This window comes from Quercus suber, unplaced genomic scaffold (genome assembly GCF_002906115.3).
Source record: "Quercus suber isolate HL8 unplaced genomic scaffold, Cork oak 2.0 scaffold_628, whole genome shotgun sequence".
Classification (NCBI taxonomy): Eukaryota; Viridiplantae; Streptophyta; class Magnoliopsida; order Fagales; family Fagaceae; genus Quercus; species Quercus suber.
This window is the reverse complement of record NW_027070070.1, coordinates 13,015-35,282: the sequence shown is the minus strand read 5'-3', so window position 1 is coordinate 35,282 and position 22,268 is coordinate 13,015. Positions and strand designations below refer to the sequence as shown.

Genomic DNA, 22,268 nt, shown 5'->3' with positions numbered 1-22,268 from the left:
AAGAAACGATAAAATTCCTTAAATGGATGTACATCATCCAAATCTAAAAAGACGAGAAGATTCCTGAAACGGATAAACATCATCCAAGAATACGTCAATAAAAATTCTCTAAGTCCCTAGACGGACGAAGAGAACACTTAAACAAAAATTCTCTAAGCCCCAAGGTAGACAAAGAGAATACCTCGATAAAAATTCTCTAAGTCCCAAGATGGACGAAGAGAACACTTCCATAAAAAATAAAAAATAAAAAATCTTTTCCCTAGGTGGATGAAGAGAGTAATTCAATAAAAATTCACTAAGTCCCCAGATGGACGAAAAGAATGCTTCCACAAAAATTCTCTAAGTCCCTAGACGAACAAGGAGAATACCAGCAAAAGGATGAATATAAAGAAGAGAGGGAGATTCAAAGAAGAGAGGGAGATTTTTACTACTTTAGTTACTAGATCAACTTCAATTCTAGTTCGAGTCTCTGTTATTCCACAGTTTCAATTCAAAGAAGAGAAGGAGATTTTTACAACTTTAATTAAACGAAAATTCCTTTTTTTCTTTTTTTCTTTTTTTTAATTGGACTAATTATATATAACTTGATACCAATACCGAGTCTTATAATTCAACTGACATCTCAAAGTGTTTTTAAAAGAGGCATCTAAACTCTACCCTTATAACTCAACTAGCATCTCAGTGTTTTCAAAAGAGACGTCTAGACTCTAGGCTATGACCCTTTGGAGTAATACGTAGGTTTATCCAAGCCAAAGTCTCCACTTGCTTTAGATCTGCCTAAGGAAAATTTGGAGGTTGAAAACTATGCCATTTGTGGTCATTCTGGCACATTTATAATGGAATGTGCCACCGTTTCTTTTTCTTTTATATTGTTCTTTTCGCAATCTGATAATCCAGACCCCTTTTTGTCCTTCACGTAAAGAAGATTTTAAAAAGGAAAAAAATTTGGAAACTTAACTAGTCTCAGTCATTACTGTTTCCAACTCTTTTTATCCTTATCAAACAACCCGTAAACCTGCTTCACATGGATATGCACCAAAACATATATAATGCCAATATGCAACTTAAATAGGTGCATTCTTAATATATCAACAATAATGTGAAGTGGCATAGGCAGTCTGGTATGGAAGAAATGGTGCACTAGAATTGATTGCCTATAGGCTACAGGTATAGTGCATCTCCCATTTAGTACTAAACCTGGTTGAATTTGTGTTATTCTCAGTCATTGCTTGCACTAGAACATATCTGGAAGGTGAGAAACCAAGGATTTCAACATTCAATAGGTAGCAACCAGACTTAACAACAACAAAATTCTTATTTTAGCAACAACAAAAAATTTTAAATTTCAAACTATATTGTTTTTTTTTTTTACAGGAATTCACAGGATTGAATGTTTTGACACACTAAACAGACTTTCTCAACAGTATTTACATTACTAATTTCAAAATTCTTCCTCCAGCTTTCTATATAGCCAAATACAGAACACCTATAAAACTGCAACAAATTCACCAAACCTGTCATCAAAGTTTCTGCTTGTTGTGACCTATAACTTGTGTTTTAGCTTGGATTCGGGGCCTCATGGTGCCCCCATGCTGCTATGCTAATTGGGGGTCTGATACACAAAAGTATGTGGAGCACTCCACTTAAAAAAAAAAAAAAAGGAATGCACTGTAGCTTTACAGCAGTAAAACTCAACTTTGAACTGTACACCAACCCACCACCAAAATAAGATCACAAGGTGCTCAAAATGCTATCTTTTATCTCCTTCCAAATGTACTTCAGCAAGCTCTGGTTTGAAGGACACTTCCACTGCTTCACCACGTTTGTCAGGGCTTCCCAGCTTCTCATCTTTCCTTTCCAAGTCTTCAAGACTAACTTTTTCTATTTGTCCTCCAGTGTCTACTTGATTATCAATTGAAGCTGTCTGAAGCACGCATTCATTGGAATTCAATGAATCATTACCACAGCCAGAGTTTATGACCTCAGGCATACCTGGTTTCCTTTCAACTTCTGGGGAACAACTGGACTCATCTTCAGAAGAGCCACCCTCCGCTATAGTTTCTCTCTCTGTCACTACCGATTTATCAGATCGAGATCTTGACACTTTCCGGGAAATTGCATGCTTTATGTCACGAGCAGATTTCCCAGCACCATGTTTTAGAAAATTCTTCACCTTATTTTTCATGTTTACTTTGCTTGGGCTTTCTGGATTACTCCCTTCAGAACTTACATTCCCTCCTTTAGGATTCTCAGAGATAGGTCCACAAAGGTTGTTATCCACAACAATCTTCACAACAGTCTCATTGACTGCCCTAATATTAGCATGTGGAGAAGGAATGGGCTCCACAAAGCTGCCTGATTGATCCCCCGTTCTGGGACTCCGGTGAAATACTGAGCCAATCTTCCTTAGGCCTCTCCGAACTGATTTCATTCGATGCTTATCATCACAATTTTCATCAGTGCTGCTGGAGTCATTGTCAAGGGACCCAGATGCCACTGCATTAGAGTTGTTCACAGAACCATTAGGCTCACTGCGAATTTCAGTATCAATACGCCTATTCTTTCCTTTTCTAGGCTCCCATGTCTGTGCAACATCACTTCCTGGGTGATGGACCCATACCCCCGTCTCTTTTTGCCCTTCAATATCAATGGGCTCAAAAGTATCAGCCATTCTTGGAAACTTATCTGATGTTACAGATGAGAACGAATCTTCAATAGGAGTCTCACTCCCAAAGGAGTTTCTTTTATCTTCAATGTCCAATGTTTCCTTATCACAGGGTTGATCATCTACCTGTAGAAATTATGTGAATATATTCATATAAAACTAAGCATCCATAGAAGGAATGAATTTTGATTCACAAAGCAACTGAAACCTCATTTTCCACCCAATTCTTCTTCAGGAGAACATAATAAACAACAAGAAAGAAAATGTAATGGGTACCTTTTGACTGTCCTTTTTTCTGTCTTCAAGTACAGTTATTGCAAGATGCAACCTCCCCATTTTAACATTCTGAAGAGTTAACCACAAATCATGTCTCTGGCCATCCCTAAGATCACTGATGTTCACAGAGCAGTCCCTGTAAATAGTAGAAGGATCAGTAAAACCTATAAAGAATACAGCTTTGGCAGAGCAAATTGACAGGAAAACAGGGACATAATTTATAGAAAAATATGGACTATTAAGTAAGACCCAACAATATAACAGGAAGAGAAAAAGAAAAAGAATCAGTAGATAAGAAAATGTAAAACATCATATACATACAAATACCAAAACAGATCAAATCCAGATTCCAGACCCTATAGCCAAATCTGAACTTTATATACACAAAATACATTTTACGCAGGCTACACAAAAGTTATCTAATCTATTTTTCAATCAATTGATCAGGTTAATATTAGAATATATGCCCAGAAGAAACGCTAATGAGTTTGGAAGACAGTACAGGAAAAGCCATGCTTTTACAATCAAATAGTTCAGGTATATAACATAGAGATCATAGCCATCAGAACCAGATCAAAAATTGATCAGAACATGATATATATATATATATATATATATGTGGGGGCATTTTTTGCTTTAAGGAAACTCATGTACTCCTAGGCAATTTTTGCTTGTCCCACATTGGAAAGATTGCCTTCCTCTTTCTACCTTATAAGGGATGAACCAAAGGCATTAGAGTACCACTAGCAAGAGGAAGGCAATCTTTCCAATGTGAGACAAGCAAAAATTGCCTAGGATTACGTGAGTTTCCTTGAAGCAAAAAATGCCCCCACAATATATATATATATATATATTATTTTAATATGGAATGGATATAAAATATATTTGAAAGAATAGGTTAGATGTTGTGTTTATAATTATAAAATGCTTTTAAATGATACATGTTATACAGTAGATGATAGAACTGAACATGTTAACAACGGTTATGAGCATCAGTGGCCCCAAAAGATGCTTGGTTTAAAAAGCAAGCATTATGATCAAAAGGAAATACAAACGCAAATGTGCGCACACATGAAAAGAGAAGAGAGGTGAAGAAGACAAAAGGACATCGAGACACTAAAAAGGACTCATAGATATTATATCAAACAAGTGGAAAATGTGATATACAAAATAAGACAGTTACCTATAAAATGAAAAGGAAAACATAAAAGACATTCATTGAGTGTTTGCAAAAATTTAAAAAAAAAAAAAAAAAAAAAAAAAATCCTCGCACATTCCACTCATATACATCACAAAAGTTCAGTAACATACCCGAGGGTGTCATCAACAAAATGGTCCTTGTCACAAACTTCAATAACAAGCTTATTACGCGACTCCCATGTAACAATTGGGATCTTAAATTCCTCTTGCCATTTTGGAGTCAGAGTTTTCCTTTGTATCTTAGTCCTGAATCTGTAACCTCCCAATTGGCCTTTAATATATGGATCAGCCAATCCTGAAAAGTAAATCCATTATTAGACTCAAATTTATAATATTGCCAATATCTTAAGAAACAAAGAGAAATATAATTATGAAGTAACATATAATCCTAACAAAAAATGAACTAACCATTTAGATCTGACGGTTTCATGTCAGATGCTTCAATAACTTCTACTTTTGCATGGGCAATGGGTTCCTTCCCATCCATTGAGAACCAAGTTTCTGGAATTTCAAATCAATACAAAGTTGATACTTTAGTGAAAAAAATTCGGCATATATATTCAAAAAAATGGAGAAGGAGATGGCATTACAAAACTTTGGTAATGCTAAATAAGTTCACCAATATTTTTATAAGAAAAAAAAAAGGTACAATCCATTGGAAGTTAGGACTTAGGTACTTTACAATGTAAACACCTGCTATGGGTTCTAGAGGAGCTTGTAATAGAGATCAAAACCTTCCACACCCCACACTGGATTTACAGATTGTACCCTTTGGGTTAGTTAATGCATGACAAACAGAAGCCAGCAACAATTTTCCCTTGATAAATTACCACTTGCCTCAAAAACTTAAGCTGTTAAGGGTGAATATAATCACTCAACCACTATTCTAATACTCGATCATGTGTGGGCCCAAACTTACCCCTCAATAAGTGGAGTCCAACAAGTGGAAATTTTAACATTTAAATGGGATGTAGGGTGGAGACCAGGTTTGAACTCTTAATTACCTCCTTTGATATCATGATAAATTGCCACTTATCACAAAAGCTGAAACTATTATGAAATTATGAATTTAATCACTCTCGTCTAAAATGATAAATTACCATTATTCCAATATCATCTATTTTGTCCTTCCAAAAGGGAAGATGATGCATATCAAGAAGCTTCCACAACAATAATACACCCTGCCAAAAGCTTTTAAGCAACTTATTCATCTTCATTCCACACAAAGTACAGACAACTTACTGCAATCAATACCAAGCAGAAGATTAACTCCAGGTCCTATTTCTAGACAGCTACATTTCCCAGAACGGCCAGCATTTCTCTAGTGGCACACCAGTACATCTAAATTCTAAACTCACAAAAGTGTCACCTGATTATCTGCAAGTGTCATACTGCCAGAAAAAATGTTCAACAACTTTCCTTCATCATGGTTTGGGTAACCAAAAAACCAAACACCTTCTATGGTAATAAGCTCCTCAGACTATCCTAAAAATGATATATTTTCTGGCCTATTTTGAACCACTCAAAAATGTTAACAAATTAGATAGAATACAGATGTATGGATTCTTTGGAAGCTCATGAAATGTTAAATGTTGCATACAAAAAATTTCAGTTGATGGCTATCAGGCTATATTTACTGGCAATGGAATGCTGAAATTACATTACAAAAGGAGTAAGGGAAAGCAATTCTGGAATATAACCCTCAAAATGCACACAGAATATTCTCAAAAGAGTGATGAACAACGAGGTTACTGATTCTAAAGTTCTCCAAACAACATTATAATTACACATGTGGAGATATATTCTTTTATGACATTCTTTCTATTAATCACAAAGCAATGAAACATGTACAAAAAATTATGTGTGAAGCCTAACTGAAATATATTTCTGAAGTAAACTACCTGGCTCTGGTGAAGCAAACTTCTCCATGTCAAGAACCAGCATATTGGGCTGCAAAGATTGCCAAAATTTAGATCTATAGTAATTTCTCAACAACAAAAAGAGAGAAGAAGAAGAAGAAGAAGAAAAGAAGTTCCTATAAATAAGACATTTAACTAAATTCTGAAAAGTTAACATTGATCTTCAGCAATATGCTTCACTCAGCTAAGCACAAAGTCATAACAAGGTGTGCAACAATAGCAAAACAATAAAAAATAATTGGCAAAATAATGGACAATCAAAGCCAAAAAGTTAAACCTCAACAAGTGTCTGCTCAAAAGCAACAGATAGAAGTTTATCCTGGTCAAGAAAGGTACAAATAATTAGATACAAAACAAGCACAAGCACGTGAGTGAGAAAGAGAGATGCAAAATGGGAAGTCAAGCACTTATTATTTAAAATTTGACATAAACTTACTAGCCATCCAGCAATGCCTGGAACTTCTGTGACATCAAGCCCATGATTAAAGAGAGGCTTGATGGTCATTTGAAAATATGGAGGCTCAGCAAAGCACACCCGCAAGCGGCTGATGAAAGGCCACCCACGAATGAATTTCACCCCAATCAAGACCTACAAGAGAAAGAAGAGCATATACAATAAAATGAGAGCAGAAGAACATTTCATTTGGTTGCCAATGAGCACAGATCAACAATTCCACATATTCATTAAGGTGAAGTTAAATAAAAAGATGACAAAAATCTAAACGATGTCTTCTTTCAAGTTCCTAGGATGATTCTAAAGAATCTAAACCGTTGACAATTTTCACAACCTCATCACTATTGATGAACAACCCTCTCCTTCCTCCACATGCATTACATACATATATGATTGCACTCAAATGGATGTCCAAAACTTTCCTGACTAGAAAATAAAGTTTATTCAAAATAAAAATTGGTGATAAAGTAGTGAAACTTAATTTTCAGTAAACAGTCCATTGCTAAATCAGTATTCTATTAACATAGAACAGCCAACTCAGCTATGCAATAAAATTATTAGCCACCCCGCTTTTCTCTCACCAAATATCAATAGGATATGGTATGAGGGAAGCTGATAAATCTATTTAATGTATTAAAATTCACTGGAGATTGTTAGAAAAGATACCATGGGATAGAATTTACAAGATAACAAAAACTACAACTGAAGTTATAAAGAATGCAATACCATAGATTACAAACAATTAAAGTATACATGTTAAGCTTAAGCATAGTTCTAAGAGACTAAGACACACCCCCCAAAGACAAGGAATACATGCCAAAATTTTATTACAAGTAAACTGAAAAGTAAATTCCATCAATGGTTGCACACACAAAACTCTATCAGCAACATGTATTATCCTACTCAGTGCTTCCAAAGAGTCACAGATACCAATCAAAAATCAGAAGTTACAACCATTTATCTATCGCAGCTCTACGAAATAAGAAGAATACTTTGCATCTAAAGCTAATTATCAGTAGTCCTTAATAGCAAGTCACTATCAAATATAAACAATTTCCTTTGCATGAAAGAGTGAAGAGAACAATTTTATATATGTGTGGGTGTGTGTACATATATTAGATTATGTTTGTAATATATAAAGTTTCCATTTTATTTATGTTGATTAGCTAAAGGTTTTTGCTTTTGACTTCAGTCCCCCAAGACCAACTTCCTAGCTTTGCCCCTACTTGAGTTCATATATGTAAATTTTATATCATTATACATGCCTACCTATAGTCATGCCTACAAACACATATCATACATACACTATACATATCCATGTTTATGAATGCAAGTATGTTTTGCATAATTAGAACTAAGATATTGTATACTACCGGAATGCACTCAATTTCATTGACTAAAAACCAGTGAATATGTAATTCTTAAAATTATAGTCTAAACTACTTCAATAAATTTAAGTCAGTCCATACCTTCCCTTCAACATGCATGCCTGTCAAATGCAACTTTGCCACCATTCCAAATCCTAATCTTTTCCTTAGCTTCACAGCAAGTATTGCACTCATATCTTCGGCTGTGAGAAAATTCATCCCCAACTCAAGAACCTGCAATCAAAACACTATAGAATCTCAGCTTGGCTGAAACCTTTAGTTACAGCCACAAAGATTACACCAGAGTCCAATATAATAGAGTAAGTACATACCAAGTGATCATCATCAGAAGAGTTATGAAGAATCCTCATTTCTGTGAACATAGGTGGGTTTCTTCCCAAATACAAGTGTTGAACCTCAGCTTTCTTCTGCAAACATATTAAATGCATTGATCACATTAATAAATAATAACCAAGTGTATCTAAACATTTTTTTTTATAGGTCAGTGTATCTGAACATAATCACAAGAGAAAAAGTTACAAATGGTTTCCTACACATACATGAAAGAGAGAGTCTAGGGGCACAACAAAATATTAAAACATTTTCACAACACCCTGATGGGTTGTGATGGATTGAAACCTCATTTTCTTGTGAAAATGTTGTGAGATTTTGTTGTGGCCATAGAATAACTCTACATGAAATTGAAAAGAACTACCTATTAAGAGATTAGATCATTTATAGTAAAATAAGAATTCTCTGCAAACTACTCAAAGAAGCTCCTTTCTTTACTAAAAAGTTACACATGTATGTAATAGATTTTGGTGTTGAACTCAAAAACTCAGCCTCCACTCATTTTTATGCGAGGGAGAAGGGGGTGCATTTAAGCTAGATTGGCCAAACTAATCAAATGAACTTCAATGCTAGAAACAATTGATAATAGTATGCTTCAAAATCTAAAGTTAGTCCACAGTCCCATCATTAGCACAATAGAATGGTATTTGTGCCAAGATATGCACATGCTCATACTTTCATACATCACATGATTTTAATATTGAAACAATGAGTTGCTGCAACTTGAAGGAAATTCAAAATATAATTTCAGCAGCTCAGAATATTTAGACACCAAAAGAGAATACAGCACTAAAATCTAAAGAACTCTTGACAGATCTAGGTCACACCAACCACCATATTCCTAAATGGTGACCATTAAAAATTTTCTGAAATAAAAAAAATAAAAAATAAAAAATAAACTTTGTATTAACCCAAAAAGATATAATCATGCAAAACCAGACTATTGGATATATAATATTTGGAAGATGATACATACAGCAGTCCATGGTTTGTACTTTTCCAAGAACCAAGGTATGATGGGCAAGAGAATCTTTTGTGATGCAATCTGTTCCATACATATTGGCCATATCCTCTCAACTGCATGGTTCAACCACCGCACTGTTTCAGAATCAGAAAGCACCTGAAGTAAAAATGAGAAAGTAATAAGCACTAAGGATTAGTTAGAAACCTATATCAATACCACAATTGACTCTCAAACACACATATAACAAGAACATCCCAACAAAAAATAAAACAAACATATAATATATCATTCTGCTAAGAGTTCATTTTTAAAATTTCCATCTAAGAATATTAATCAACGAGGGTCTTATTTCAGTTTCAGATCAATTTTATATTTTAATTTGTTTTGCTGTTTCACTATAATTTTTGGGAACCAAGATCATAATCAATTCCCAAGGTTAAAAATTTAGGTTCTCTATTATTACATTTATCATCAACCCAGCCAAAGAGTACACAAGAACAACCTTTAAAGCAAATAATCACAATTGGAAAATGGGGGAAAAAAAAAAAGAGGGACAGAAATAATATTACCCTTCTCTGATAAGCTTGTTTTCTTTCTTCAAACTGTAATTTCCTTTGCAATCTCATAACATACCTCTCATGAACCTTTCAAAAAGACAAGCAAAATGCATATTTAGTAACAAGTAAAAGCAATACAAAAATTATTTAAATTTTATTTTAAAGAAAAAAGTAAACCCATCACAGAAAATCAACTTTACAGCCTAGTGTTAACATTAAAATCACACAAACCACAACAAAGAACACACACACACAGAGTAATACAATAACAAGAAATTCTGGGTGTGATTATAATTTTCCTTTTGTAAAAGGGTCAGCTTCTTTTCTTTAATTTCCTTTGATTCTTTAAACCTTTAATGAAAAAAATGGCATATAGACAGAAAAATAAAAACGCTAGTGAATGATACCAAAAAAAAAAAAAAAAAAGATCCTTAATACAAAGGCGATACGGTGAGCGAAGAATCAAATAAAGTAACAGAAATTCAAAAATAAAAAGACCAAACCCAGCACAGAAAAACAACTTTTTAACTTACTCTAAACATTAAAATCACACAACCCACTACAAAGAAACATCACAGATGCCCAATATCATAAATAAATAAAATATTCTGGGTGCGATTCTATTTTCCCATTTGTAAAGTGACAACTTCTTTTCTTCACTTTACTTCTCTAAACCTTTACTGAAAAACTGGCACATGAACAGAAAAAAACAAAAAATAAATACACAAAAATCTAAGATAGAAAGAATTACCAGAAAGAGATATATGAGAGAGACAAAGTAGGCAACCGGATGGCACCAATTGAAATAAGAAAAGAACCATAGGAATAGCAGCACAATCCCAACATGATGCATCAAAGTCACCTCCGTTATATCCATCTTTCTCTTTTACTCTAATCCCAATTCAAACAAAACAGCTTCTTCCTCCTTTGTTTTTGTTCTTTCTTTTGCTGATATAGTATTCGCAATTACAAACACCTTTGTTTTTATTCAATTCTGTACATCATAACCTCCAACAACACCTTCTTCTACCGACAGATCATAAAACCCACAAAGCCAAAATCAACAAAAACTGGACCAATTCACTGTTGCAACTTACAACCCAATGCTAGTAATCAAAAACCCAGATGAGAAAAGGTTGTGTTACTAAGAATAGTATTCACAAACACCTTTGTTTTGATTCAATTCTGTACATCATAACCTCAAACACACCTTCTTCTACCGACGGATCATAAAACCCACAAAGCCAAAATCAACAAAAACTGGGCCAATTCACTGTTGCAACTTACAACCCAATGCTAGTGATCAAAAACCCAGATGAGAAAAGGTTGTGTTACTATGAATACGGGGTGCGTGTTAGAGAGAGATGTAGCTAAACAGGAAAAAAATGTAGAATTGAATGAATGAACGAAGTGGAGCAAATTTGGACAGTTGTGTAAAAGATGTGATTATTGCTAAAAGGGCAGTTATTTATTTGGGAAAAAGCAAACCGCCGAGATTGAGAGAAGAGAAACGACTCAACAGCAAGTACGGCACAGAGAGAGAGAGAGAGAGAGGGGGGAACGTTAACAGCATTGATGTCCTGTAACAATGGAGCTGATTCGTTTTGAAGTTCTCGCTTGTGCGACTGATTGTTGCGTGCCACCTGTTTTTTATGTGTCCCAAACGTGTTTAGTTTACATCTCGGGATGATAATTACTAATTGGCCAAAAAAAAAATATTTATAATTATATCACAATACTTTCGCGACGGATACTATCAGTCACGTTATTATTAGTAGATAGATACTGTTATATTGATAGGGAAAAAAGAGATATTTCAATTATGTATTCAAATTAGTTCCACTTACTTTTTGGGTAGTTGCCAAAAGTCTTGCAGTTAAATTGGCACCTCTTCATGCACAAAGTATTTGAAGGTCTAAAGAGTAAAAAATTTGAGGTGCATGTTTAGTAGTATGTTGTAATTATCTTTCAAAAAAAAACTTTTTTGATATTTAAGAGTTAGACCATTTACAGATACTATCCAACATGTTATTATTAGTAGATAGATATTGTCATATTGACAGGGCAAAAAAAAGATATTTCAATTATGTATTCAAATTAGTTCTTATAACTTTTTAGATATTTAAGAGTTAGACCATTTACAGATACTATCCGGCAAGTTATTATTAGCGGATAGATATTGTCATATTGATAGTGCAAAAAAAAGATATTTCAATTATGCATTCAAATTAGTTCTAGTAACTTTTTGGATATTTAAGAGTTAGACCATTTACAGATACTATCAGGCATGTTATTATTAGTAGATAGATATTGTCATATTAATAGGGCAAAAAAAAGATATTTCAATTATGTATTCAAATTAGTTCTAGAAACTTTTTGGATATTTAAGAGTTAGACCATTTACAGATACTATCTGGCATGTTATTATTAGTAGATAGATATTGTCATATTGATAGTGCAAAAAAAAGATATTTCAATTATGCATTCAAATTAGTTCTAGTAACTTTTTGGTTAGACCTTTTTAGATATACGTCATTGTAAAAAAAAATTTAAATCTTTTTCCCTCTTCCTGTGTGTGTGTGTTAAAAATATTTAGTATTTTCAAAAGAAAAAATAATGAGTTAATCTCACATTAGAAAATGAGTGTAAGTTAAAAAGGTTTAAAGTCTGTGCTGTATATTCAAGAGTTAAGCCCTTTTGGATATATACCACTGTAAGTTTCTTTAAAACCTTCTCCCCTCTCCTCGTGTGTGTGTGTTAAAAATATTTAGTAATAAAAAAAAATTAGTACTAGTGATAATCAGTCACTTAAGATTTGTTATAAAAATATTTTGGACACAGCAATTTAAAAAAAAAAAATCACATCTTTAATTAGGGCTGCCCATGGGTTGGCCTTAGTAAAAGGAGAGACTCATTGCTGACCACCAATCACCACGTTTCAAGTCGGATTGGACTTCAGCGAATGACAATTGGATTTGGTCGAAACCAATGAAGGAGTAGTGGTGGGCAGCGATTTATAGATCTTCGTCAGATTTGAGCAAAGGAGAGCAAAATGTTGCCGGATCTGAGAGGAGGCCAGAGCCAAATATCGTCGGATATGAGCAGAGATGAGCCAAATGTTGTTGGATCTGAGCAAAGAAGAGCTAGATCATCGCCTGATCTAGGTTGAAATGACCTTTCTTTCAAGTGTTTGTCCATTGAGTTAAGTGACTCAAGTTTTGGAAGAGAAAACCCACCACTTGACCTGTTGGAATCTGTTGAAAGCTTGAAACCTTCCATCGTTCACTAGAGTCATTCGGATTGTGCAATGAATGGATCAAGTTCGGTTAGATGGGTTGGGTGACTAGGTTGCTTGGACAGCCCTATTTTTTTTTTTTCCAAAATAAATTTTTTTTTTAAAAAGGACAAATTTTTTTTCCTTAAAACTTTTATTACTATTTTTTTTATATAAAGTTATGGTTCTGTTTTTAAATACAAAACAAAGTTGTAATAAAGAAATCAACTTATTATTATATTACTAGCCTTGAGCACGCGTGTAAAAGGCTCTTCTATTTTTTTGGGTAAAAATTAATAATTTGTATTGATTATAATTTAGAAATATATATATTTTTATTTTTCAAACAAATAAAAATGATAAACTTTAGAAATAAGCAGTAATTGTAATTTCTTTTTTAAATGTGAAGGGAAAAAAAATCCTAAATTTTAGAAATTCTCTTTTTGAATTCAAAAAGAAATTTTTTATTTGACATTTATGACTTTATTTTTAAATGAAGTTACCCTTAATTAATGAGGATATTTTTGAACCACATAAAAATTCATTTGAAATAGGGAATCCTCTTATATATAGTATAGATTAATGTGGTATTAATATTACTTTTTTTTCTTTTTTTTTATAATAAATTTATAATAATTTTAACATTTTTCTGTTAAAAACTCTTTACAAAATTACAATTGTGGGGGGGAAAGCCCAAGCATACGCAGTGGGCCTAAAGCCCAATATGAAGGTTATTTATGTCCGAAGAGGCTAAAATGTCGAGGAATATTCGCGTGAAAGAAGAATACATGGGGACGAAGAATCTGTCCGAAGAGAGCATCAGTGTTCCGAATAGATTCATTATTCTCGGATGTAAAGATTCTGGGTCATATAAATATCTGGAGGAGTCAAATGAGCTTACTAGTGACTTCAACAGTCTAGATAAGTTTTGGACACGCCTGGAGATAATAAGAATGGAGAAATATTCTAAAGAAAAAGTCTGCCACCACCGTATTAAATGCACTGCAGCAACTTTTTTGGCCGCATTTATGTGGAGAAGACCCCTGAACAGTACAACTTCAGCTACGCGCTATTCACAAAAGCTGAGGGAGATACATACATGACATGCACTCAAGTAGGGAGCTGATGAAGAAAAGTGACGATGGGGATGATGGGGAAGGATGCTATATAAAGAAGAAGGGCTCCTAATAGAAAGGAGAGGAAAAAAGAGAGAGAGAGTTTGACTATAACCCTAAGAATTGTAACCTGTATTCAATTTATCATAAGTCTCTTCGAACTTGAACTTACTTGGTCTTTACGTGTAACTTTTATGCTGTGTTATACTTGTATGTTGTGATCGATTGTTGTAAGCTCCATAGTTAACCTAACTTTATAAATCCACACTCTACAAATTTATTGTCTTGGGCTTGGACCACAAATCCTAACCCTACAACAATAATGATAAGTTTATGCGGTGTATATATATTTTGAATTTTTATAAATAATCATCAAAATTATTATTTTAAAATATTTTTAAAAATATTTTTTATTTTATAAAATTTGAACGCAAAACTATTTTTTTATAACCAAATAAAAAAATAATTTATAAAAACCATGAAACAACTAGGCTATAACTTGTATTTGGCATAATTTGTTTTCTTAATATATTTAGTTTTAAAACTAAACAATGAGTGAAAGTGGGACTGGACAATCATATTTGGTCATATTCCTAGAGGAAAACTCCTATATTGACTATAAAATAAAACGGTATTAAATAAGTTTTATATATATAGATAGGGACGGGTTGATGAATTTGAGTCTAACGTGAAAATAAAATTGAGGCCTTTTATATATTTAAATATGACTTTAAAAAATTAAATATTACTTAAGCTCTATTATCTTGTTTTAAATGTAAAATTATTACGAATTAACATGAACAACATAGAAATTTTTTTATAGAAAATCTATAGATACAAAAAATTGGCAAAACTTTTCACATCTGTTGATAGGGGTAAATTGATAGTGGTAAGTAAAAGAATAATGTTAGTGGGGACTTAGGTGAGAAGTAGCAAATGTTTGTCAACTCAATTATTTGAAAAATGTTGTGAATTTTTTTTTTTTTTTGTGTATTGCTTTTTTTTTTTTTTAAGAAGTGCTATATTCATAATATTTTTCACAACAAATCCTAACTGTTACGTTGTACTGGTTTTAATTGAACCCACCACTGAATTTTATTATTATTATTATTACTATTTTTGGTTATCGATAATAGCATAGTACTTAGGATTTGTTGTAAAAATATTGTGAACGTAGTTTTTTTTTTTTTTTCATTTGATAAAAATTCTTTTATTTATTGGGTAATATTTTGACTTAATTAAATTAAAATTTGGGGCATTTTTTCTACTTGGGGCTTTAGGCAATTGCATCAATTGTTTACGGTTAAAGCTGGTAATATATATATATATATATATATATATATATATTGGTACCAAATCCAAACATTTGTTTAGAGTCCAAAATCTAAAATTAATAATAACGATAACAGTTTATTTGTCAAAACTCGAGTTTGCCATGTAACTTGAATTTCATAAACTCGAGTTCTTTGAAAAAATAACTTTCAAATTTGCTCANTTCTATTGTTTAGGTAAAGCTGGTAAATATATATATATATATATATATATATATATTTGGTACCAAATCCAAACATTTGTTTAGAGTCCAAAATCTAAAATTAATAATAACGATAACAGTTTATTTGTCAAAAACTCGAGTTTGCCATGTAACTTGAATTTCATAAACTCGAGTTCTTTGAAAAAATAACTTTCAAATTTGCTCAAAAATTTTGATAAAAATTTTTTAATGGTACTTGAGTTTTATAAACTCAAGTACCATAATAAACTTAAGTTTCCTAAATTCGAGTATTCAAAAAGTGATAAATCTTTATATATTTTGAAAACATTAATAAATTAATATATATTTTGACAAACAATACTATTATGCCATTTTGGCCGAAAAAAGCTTTGGTTTTCAGTATTTCACTGAAAGTGAAAAGGAGAAAATAGCTAACTAATTTTTTTTCTCTAACTATCTAGTTAATAGTTTCAGTTTTCAAACTATATTTTTTAGTAGCATCTCGAGTCTTTTAAACTCGATTTTGGCCTTTAAATTGACTCTTAAAAACTCGATTTTCATGGCCTAATCATATCCAATGTGACATATTTTTTCACGTGGGATCACATGGAAATCGAGTTTCTAACACTCGATTTCTAACAAAAAAAAAAAATTAAAAAGTTCTAAGTCCCTGTGCTACCCAAAAACAAATTTCAAAAATCCCAAACAAATCAATCTCAGTCTAAACTCAGATCAGAGGGAGAGAAAGAGCTCAAAGGGAGAGAAAGAGCTCACCAGCCAAGCGCGGCCGGGGCTGGCGCTCGGCCTGGGCTGGCGCGCGGCCTGGGCGGTGCGCGCGACCCGGCTGGCGCGCGGCCTGGGCTGGCGCGCAGTGCCTGGGTCGCGCACAGCCTGGGCCTCTGGGTCGCGCGAGGTGGCCCGATCTGGATCTTCTCCTTCTGGTTTTTTTTTTTTTTCTCTGGGTTGTTCTCTGTTCTGGTTCCTCTTTGTTCTTCTCGTTTTTTTTTCTCTGTGTTGTTCTCTGGTTCCTCTTTGTTCTTCTCGTTTTTTTTTTCTCTGTTCCTCTTTGTTCTTCTCGTTTTTTTTTTTTCTCTGTGTTGTTCTTTGTTCTGGTTTCTCTTTTACAGGGCGAAATTTATAAGGGTTGAAAATCGAGTGTTAGAAACTCGATTTTCATGTGGTCGCCACGTGGAAAAATATGCCACATTGGATATGATTAGGCCATAAAATCGAGTCTTTAAGAGTCGATTTAAAGGCCAAAATCGAGTCTAAGAAACTCGAGATGCTACTAAAAAATATAGTTTGAAAACTGTAACTACTAACTAAATAGTTAGAGAAAAAAAATTAGTTAGCTATTTTATCCCGTGAAAGGTCGATTGGGTGGGACTGGGAGTGTATACACGGAATTGGAACAGTGGGGCCAGCACCAGCAGCTGGACAATTTTATATTTTTATATTCTTATTTGCTTTATTATTTGGGTTCCACCTGGGGGCGTGTTTTGCATGGGAACAGAACAGTCCACCAAATTGGATAATTTAGGTTTTCCCTCTAAAAATAAATATATAAATAAAAGATTTTGGTGGCGTGCAGTGGAGCTATTAAGGGTGTGTTTGGATTGAACTTATTGTTGCTGAAACTGAAAACTGAAAACTGAAAACTGAAAATACTGTAGCAAAATAATTTTTAAATGTGTAAATAGTACCGTAGGACCCATTTTTAATATTTTTTTTAGTGCTTGAACAGTGCCAAAACAGTGCATGAACAGTGTTTTTGTCCCCTAAACAGTAAAATCATGTGATTTTACTGTTCACTTTTCCGGAAAAAAAAAAAAGAAAAAAAAAAAAGAGCAAAACGTGAAACGTGGACTCAGCAAAACGCTGAGTCCAAACGGCCTCTAAGTGGTGATAGTTACAACTGAAATCTTGCTTTCAGTTATAATTGGATAATTTAGGGTTTTCTGTTAAAAAAAAAAAAAAAAAGGCGGTGTGTACAGTGCAGTGAAGCTATTAAACGGTGATATGGTTACATACAGTATACATAGGATATAATGTAATTGGATCAACTTTTAGTATTAATTTTTAACTTTTACATAAAACTTTTTCAAATTTTAATTTTTTTCATATACTTCACATTTTTAGCAAAATGTTTTCAGCAAAAAAATTAAATAAATTGTTTCCAAATCGATACAAGAGATGAAATCGTGATTTTGGTTAAAATTATAAAATCATGTTTTTTTTTTCAAAATTTTATTATTTTATAATTATAATTATAATTATATTTTAAAAAACATGATTTCACAAGAATGTGTAAAATAGACTTGTCCAACAATAATTAAGGAAAATAAAATAAGTTGAGGTGATTAGGGGAATCAGTATCATCGGCAGTAGCGTATCTCTGAGTTTGAGTTGGTGGGTATTATTAACGTATTATTATGATTTATGGGCACATGCATTTCATTACAAATGGCGCTTTAACCGACGAGAATATACGTGCGGCCAGCCAAACTTTTTATAAATTCAAACGCTACTTTTTCAAATCACCGATTTATAAATCAATAACATAAAAACAAAAAGAGTACTTAGTCAAACTAATTATACGCCTTTTTTGGTACAATAATCTCAAAAAACAGTATTATCACTTTATGTTTTCTATTCTTCTTTCTTCAAAGATTGTGCAAAATAGACAAAATAAAAATAAAAAATAGAAATAAAAATCCCAAAAGAGTTTTCTTCTCTTCATTTTTTGTTCTTGGTAGCATTTTTGTAAATAAAAACAACTTGTCTATTTTATTTTATTTCAAATTAATTATCTCTTTCTCTTCAAAAATTGTGATGCCCTAGATTGATGGGTTGGATGCTTATAATTGTTTATAAAACACATATCAATACAATACATGCCATATGTAGGACTTAAAACAAACACATTCACACAATAGACACTTTAACTAATTTAATATTAATTTCGGGCATCATAATCTCTTCCACTTAAATCTCTGATATCCTTGTTAGTGCCCACGTTATAAAGCAATGTCTCTAAACCCACGTAGGGTTATCAAGTTAGCTATGATGCCATTTGTGACCACCCAAGAAAAACACCAATCATATCTACGCTATAGCCAAAAGATTAGATTAGTTACAATTGAGGCTCATTGTAGTTATATAAACCTAGATCAACTCAGTATGTGTTCAATGTGGAACTCAAAACACACCCCTTACAACAAACACTCAACTGATTTGAAATCAATATGGCGCATCACATTTGTATTATTATTTGCTCTTGGTTTTGAAGTTAGGGGAAGGGTGTTGGAATTTGGTTGGATTCAAGGTTTTGTTAATTTGGTTTTGTGCATGGTTATGACTCGGTATTTTGGTGATGGGTGATCAACTAATAAGGTGGTGATCTGTGTATTTGGTCAATGGTGAAGGATAGTCGGATTACAGTAGTGTAATGGTGCGTAATGGTGCATAATGGTTTGTTTTACAGGTGTGGAAATGACATATTCAAGTAAAAATTGTATAAGCCAACAAAATAATGTTATTGCTCGTCTTGGCCCCATTAAAAACAGTGTTCACATATTTGCTAAATAAAAAAACAATATTCACATATGAATATTTTGGAAAAAGATTTTTCACTTTTCGTTGATACAAACAAAATGGCATGCTCCGAAAATGTTAGGTTATTTAGAGGCTGTTTGGCCACCTTTTTTTGTCACTCAATTTCCATTACTCATCACTCATAACTCATCACTCATCACTTAATTTTTACACCCGTTTGGTACCATCACTCACTTTCCATCACTCAATATTTTTCACACTATTGTGGGTCCCATAACTGTCAGTGGTGCAGCTTTTTTTTTTTTTTTTTTTTTTTTTTTTTTTTTTTTTTTTTTTTTTTTCAGTACCAGAAACCTGAACTCACTAAAAAAAAAAAAAAAAAAAAACCCAGGAGAAGACCAAACCGAACCCAATGAAAGAAGAAAGAAAAAAAAAGTTCAGATAGAAGACCGAACCCACTGAAGAAGAAAGGAAAAAAAAAAAAGAAAAAAAAGAAAAAAAGGAAACCCAGAGGAGTGGAGAAGACCAAACACAGGAGGAAAGGAAAAAAAAAAAAGTTCAGATAGAAGATCGAACCCACTGAAGAAGAAAGGAGAAAAAAAAAAAAAAAGAGGAAACCTAGAGGAGTGGAGAAGACTGAACTCAGGACAAAAGGGAAAAAAAAAGTTGAAAAGGTGGCTGAAGTTATGATAGTGGGTCCCCTTTGTATGTTTAATTACAAAAATGTCATTGAGTTATGAGAATTGGAAACTGAAAACAGCCAAAAGTTGTTTTCAGTTTCCATAACTCATAACTCAAAAAGTAGAGAATTGAGTATTGGAAACAGAGTTATGGAAATAGAGTATTGGTGCAGGCAAACGAGTATTTTACTATGGGTCCCACTATTTTTGAGAATTGAGTTATGAAAACTGAGAATTGAGTCATGAAAATTGCCCATCCAAACAGCTTCTTACAATTCTACCCTTAACTATTGGGTTATTAAACACTTTTTTCTCCTTGATTATTGTGTTACTTTCAATTCTCATCTCAACTAGAGGAGGGGTATTTCAATCATTCTAGTATAGAATATAAATGAAATAAAAAAGATTCCCTGAGTCTTAACACAAAAAGAAAAAAAAGACAAACATGAGGCTATTTTTACTTATTTCCAAGCCACCGAACTCCGCCTCCCATCAATATCTCCATGCCGCCTTACTATCTTGCCTTCTCGCCGCCTCACCCATTGGTAGTTTGAGTTGTCTAGGTCATGGGTTGATTTTGATGAAATTTTGGTGGGTTTACAATATGGGTCTTGGGTTGATTTTGGATGCTGGTTGGTGGGTTGGCTAGTGGTGAGTTTCATGTGGTGATGGTACTTTGTGTGTGTGTGTTTTATTTTTTTTTTTCGGTGGTGGTGGTGGGTTTATTTGATTTCCTCCTGGTGGTTTTTTTGTGTGTGATTTTTGTTGGTTTTTTAGATGATTTTTGTTGCAAATTTGGTGGGTTCAGGTTTTGGTCATGGTGGCTAGTGGTTATGAGTAGAATTTAATTGTGAAATAATTTTTTATTGGGTTCATGGGTTGTGGAGTAAAAGGAATATTTTAATTGGTTGAATATATTATTTTAATATATTTAATATTAAAATAAAAGATCTGTTGCATGATGTATTATAAAGTGGTGTTAAAATAGATAAAGTAAATTAATATTTATTATAACATATTAAATACTAACCTGAAAACACAATATTATATACCATCATAAAATCACGGTGGCCATGGTATTACAGTATTACTAGAAAGTAGAAACCATGACCCGTAGTATTTATGGTATTGTTGTCAATCGCATTCGGTATTCCAGTATTTATATATGAGTCATGCTAACGAGTGACCTTAGGGTACTCATTAATAATCAATTTTAGGAAAGTTTTGATACCATTTTTATGGGAAATGAAAAAGCTGTCAAAATATTAATTACTTTTTTTTTATTTCCCATAAAAACTTTCTTTAAATGAATTATTAATGAGTGCCCTAAAGGCACTCGTTAGCATTTCCCTTTATATATATATATATATATAATGATTTACAAACTCAACTTGAGCCTTAATGTTTTTTTGGCATATTAGTTTTTCACATACTCACCGTAAAAAAAATTCTGCTACTCATGCAATAAGTCTTTTGGTACGAATGAAAGGTGTTCCTTCACATCTCAATTCTATAATCCAAGTGGATATGACTTTTCTTTAATGAAATTTTAGCCTTCTTCTCACTAAAAAAATCATAAGAATTGGTAGCCTCTTCTGACTTGACATAGCAACGGTAAACACAGGCAACTCTTTAATTAGTTTTTACAGACAAATATAATAAACCACATTAGACCAAGCAGTTTATAAGCTTGCAAATTGTGCGTTCAAAACTCCCGCTCCTCAAACTATCTGTACCCCAACTGCTACATGGTCCAAGCAATAAATCTGAGAATCAATTATACACCATGCTTTGTCCCTACACTCAAATATTTCATTCTCCATTATAACTATCGAATTAGTTAATAAATAAATAAATAATTCAAACTATATTGAAACAAATAATGATTAAAAACTAAAAATGGCCAATGGCCTCTTGTAATCTTTGACCGATGACCGAACTAATTTTTAAAATCATGGAGATATTCTCGCTAGAGATATCTAAGATTCAAATCTCCTAATTATATTTATTTTATATTGAAAGCCAATAATGAACCAGAATAGGATAGTGCCCTTTCTCAAATGTTGGAATCAAGATTTATATTTCAAAGGGCCCAATATCAAATATTTCATTCTCCATTATAACTATCGAATTAGTTAATAAATAAATAAATAATTCAAACTATATTGAAACAAATAATGATTAAAAACTAAAAATGGCCAATGGCCTCTTGTAATCTTTGACCGATGACCGAACTAATTTTTAAAATCATGGAGATATTCTCGCTAGAGATATCTAAGATTCAAATCTCCTAATTATATTTATTTTATATTGAAAGCCAATAATGAACCAGAATAGGATAGTGCCCTTTCTCAAATGTTGGAATCAAGATTTATATTTCAAAGGGCCCAATACCC

General features: G+C 32.8%; 1 protein-coding gene across 2 annotated transcripts; it reads right to left on the bottom strand.

The window, feature by feature from the left end:
* Positions 1–1,296: 1,296 nt before the first annotated feature.
* Positions 1,297–11,387, bottom strand: LOC112011978 (C2 domain-containing protein At1g53590). 2 transcript variants are annotated; one of them, XM_065765434.1, is made up of 13 exons: positions 10,953–11,387; positions 10,505–10,761; positions 9,766–9,840; positions 9,209–9,352; positions 8,214–8,309; positions 7,984–8,115; positions 6,497–6,649; positions 6,338–6,379; positions 6,043–6,091; positions 4,550–4,642; positions 4,253–4,436; positions 2,942–3,077; positions 1,297–2,791 (listed from the first exon to the last, which is right to left on the bottom strand). In XM_065765434.1, exons 2-13 carry the CDS (start codon positions 10,628–10,630, stop codon positions 1,751–1,753), a joined length of 2,271 nt encoding a protein of 756 aa, XP_065621506.1. In that variant the 5' UTR covers positions 10,631–10,761; positions 10,953–11,387; the 3' UTR covers positions 1,297–1,750. The 2 variants fall into 2 exon arrangements, with proteins under 2 accessions (XP_065621506.1, XP_065621505.1); XM_065765433.1 differs by having other exon boundaries at positions 10,505–11,387.
* Positions 11,388–22,268: the final 10,881 nt, after the last annotated feature.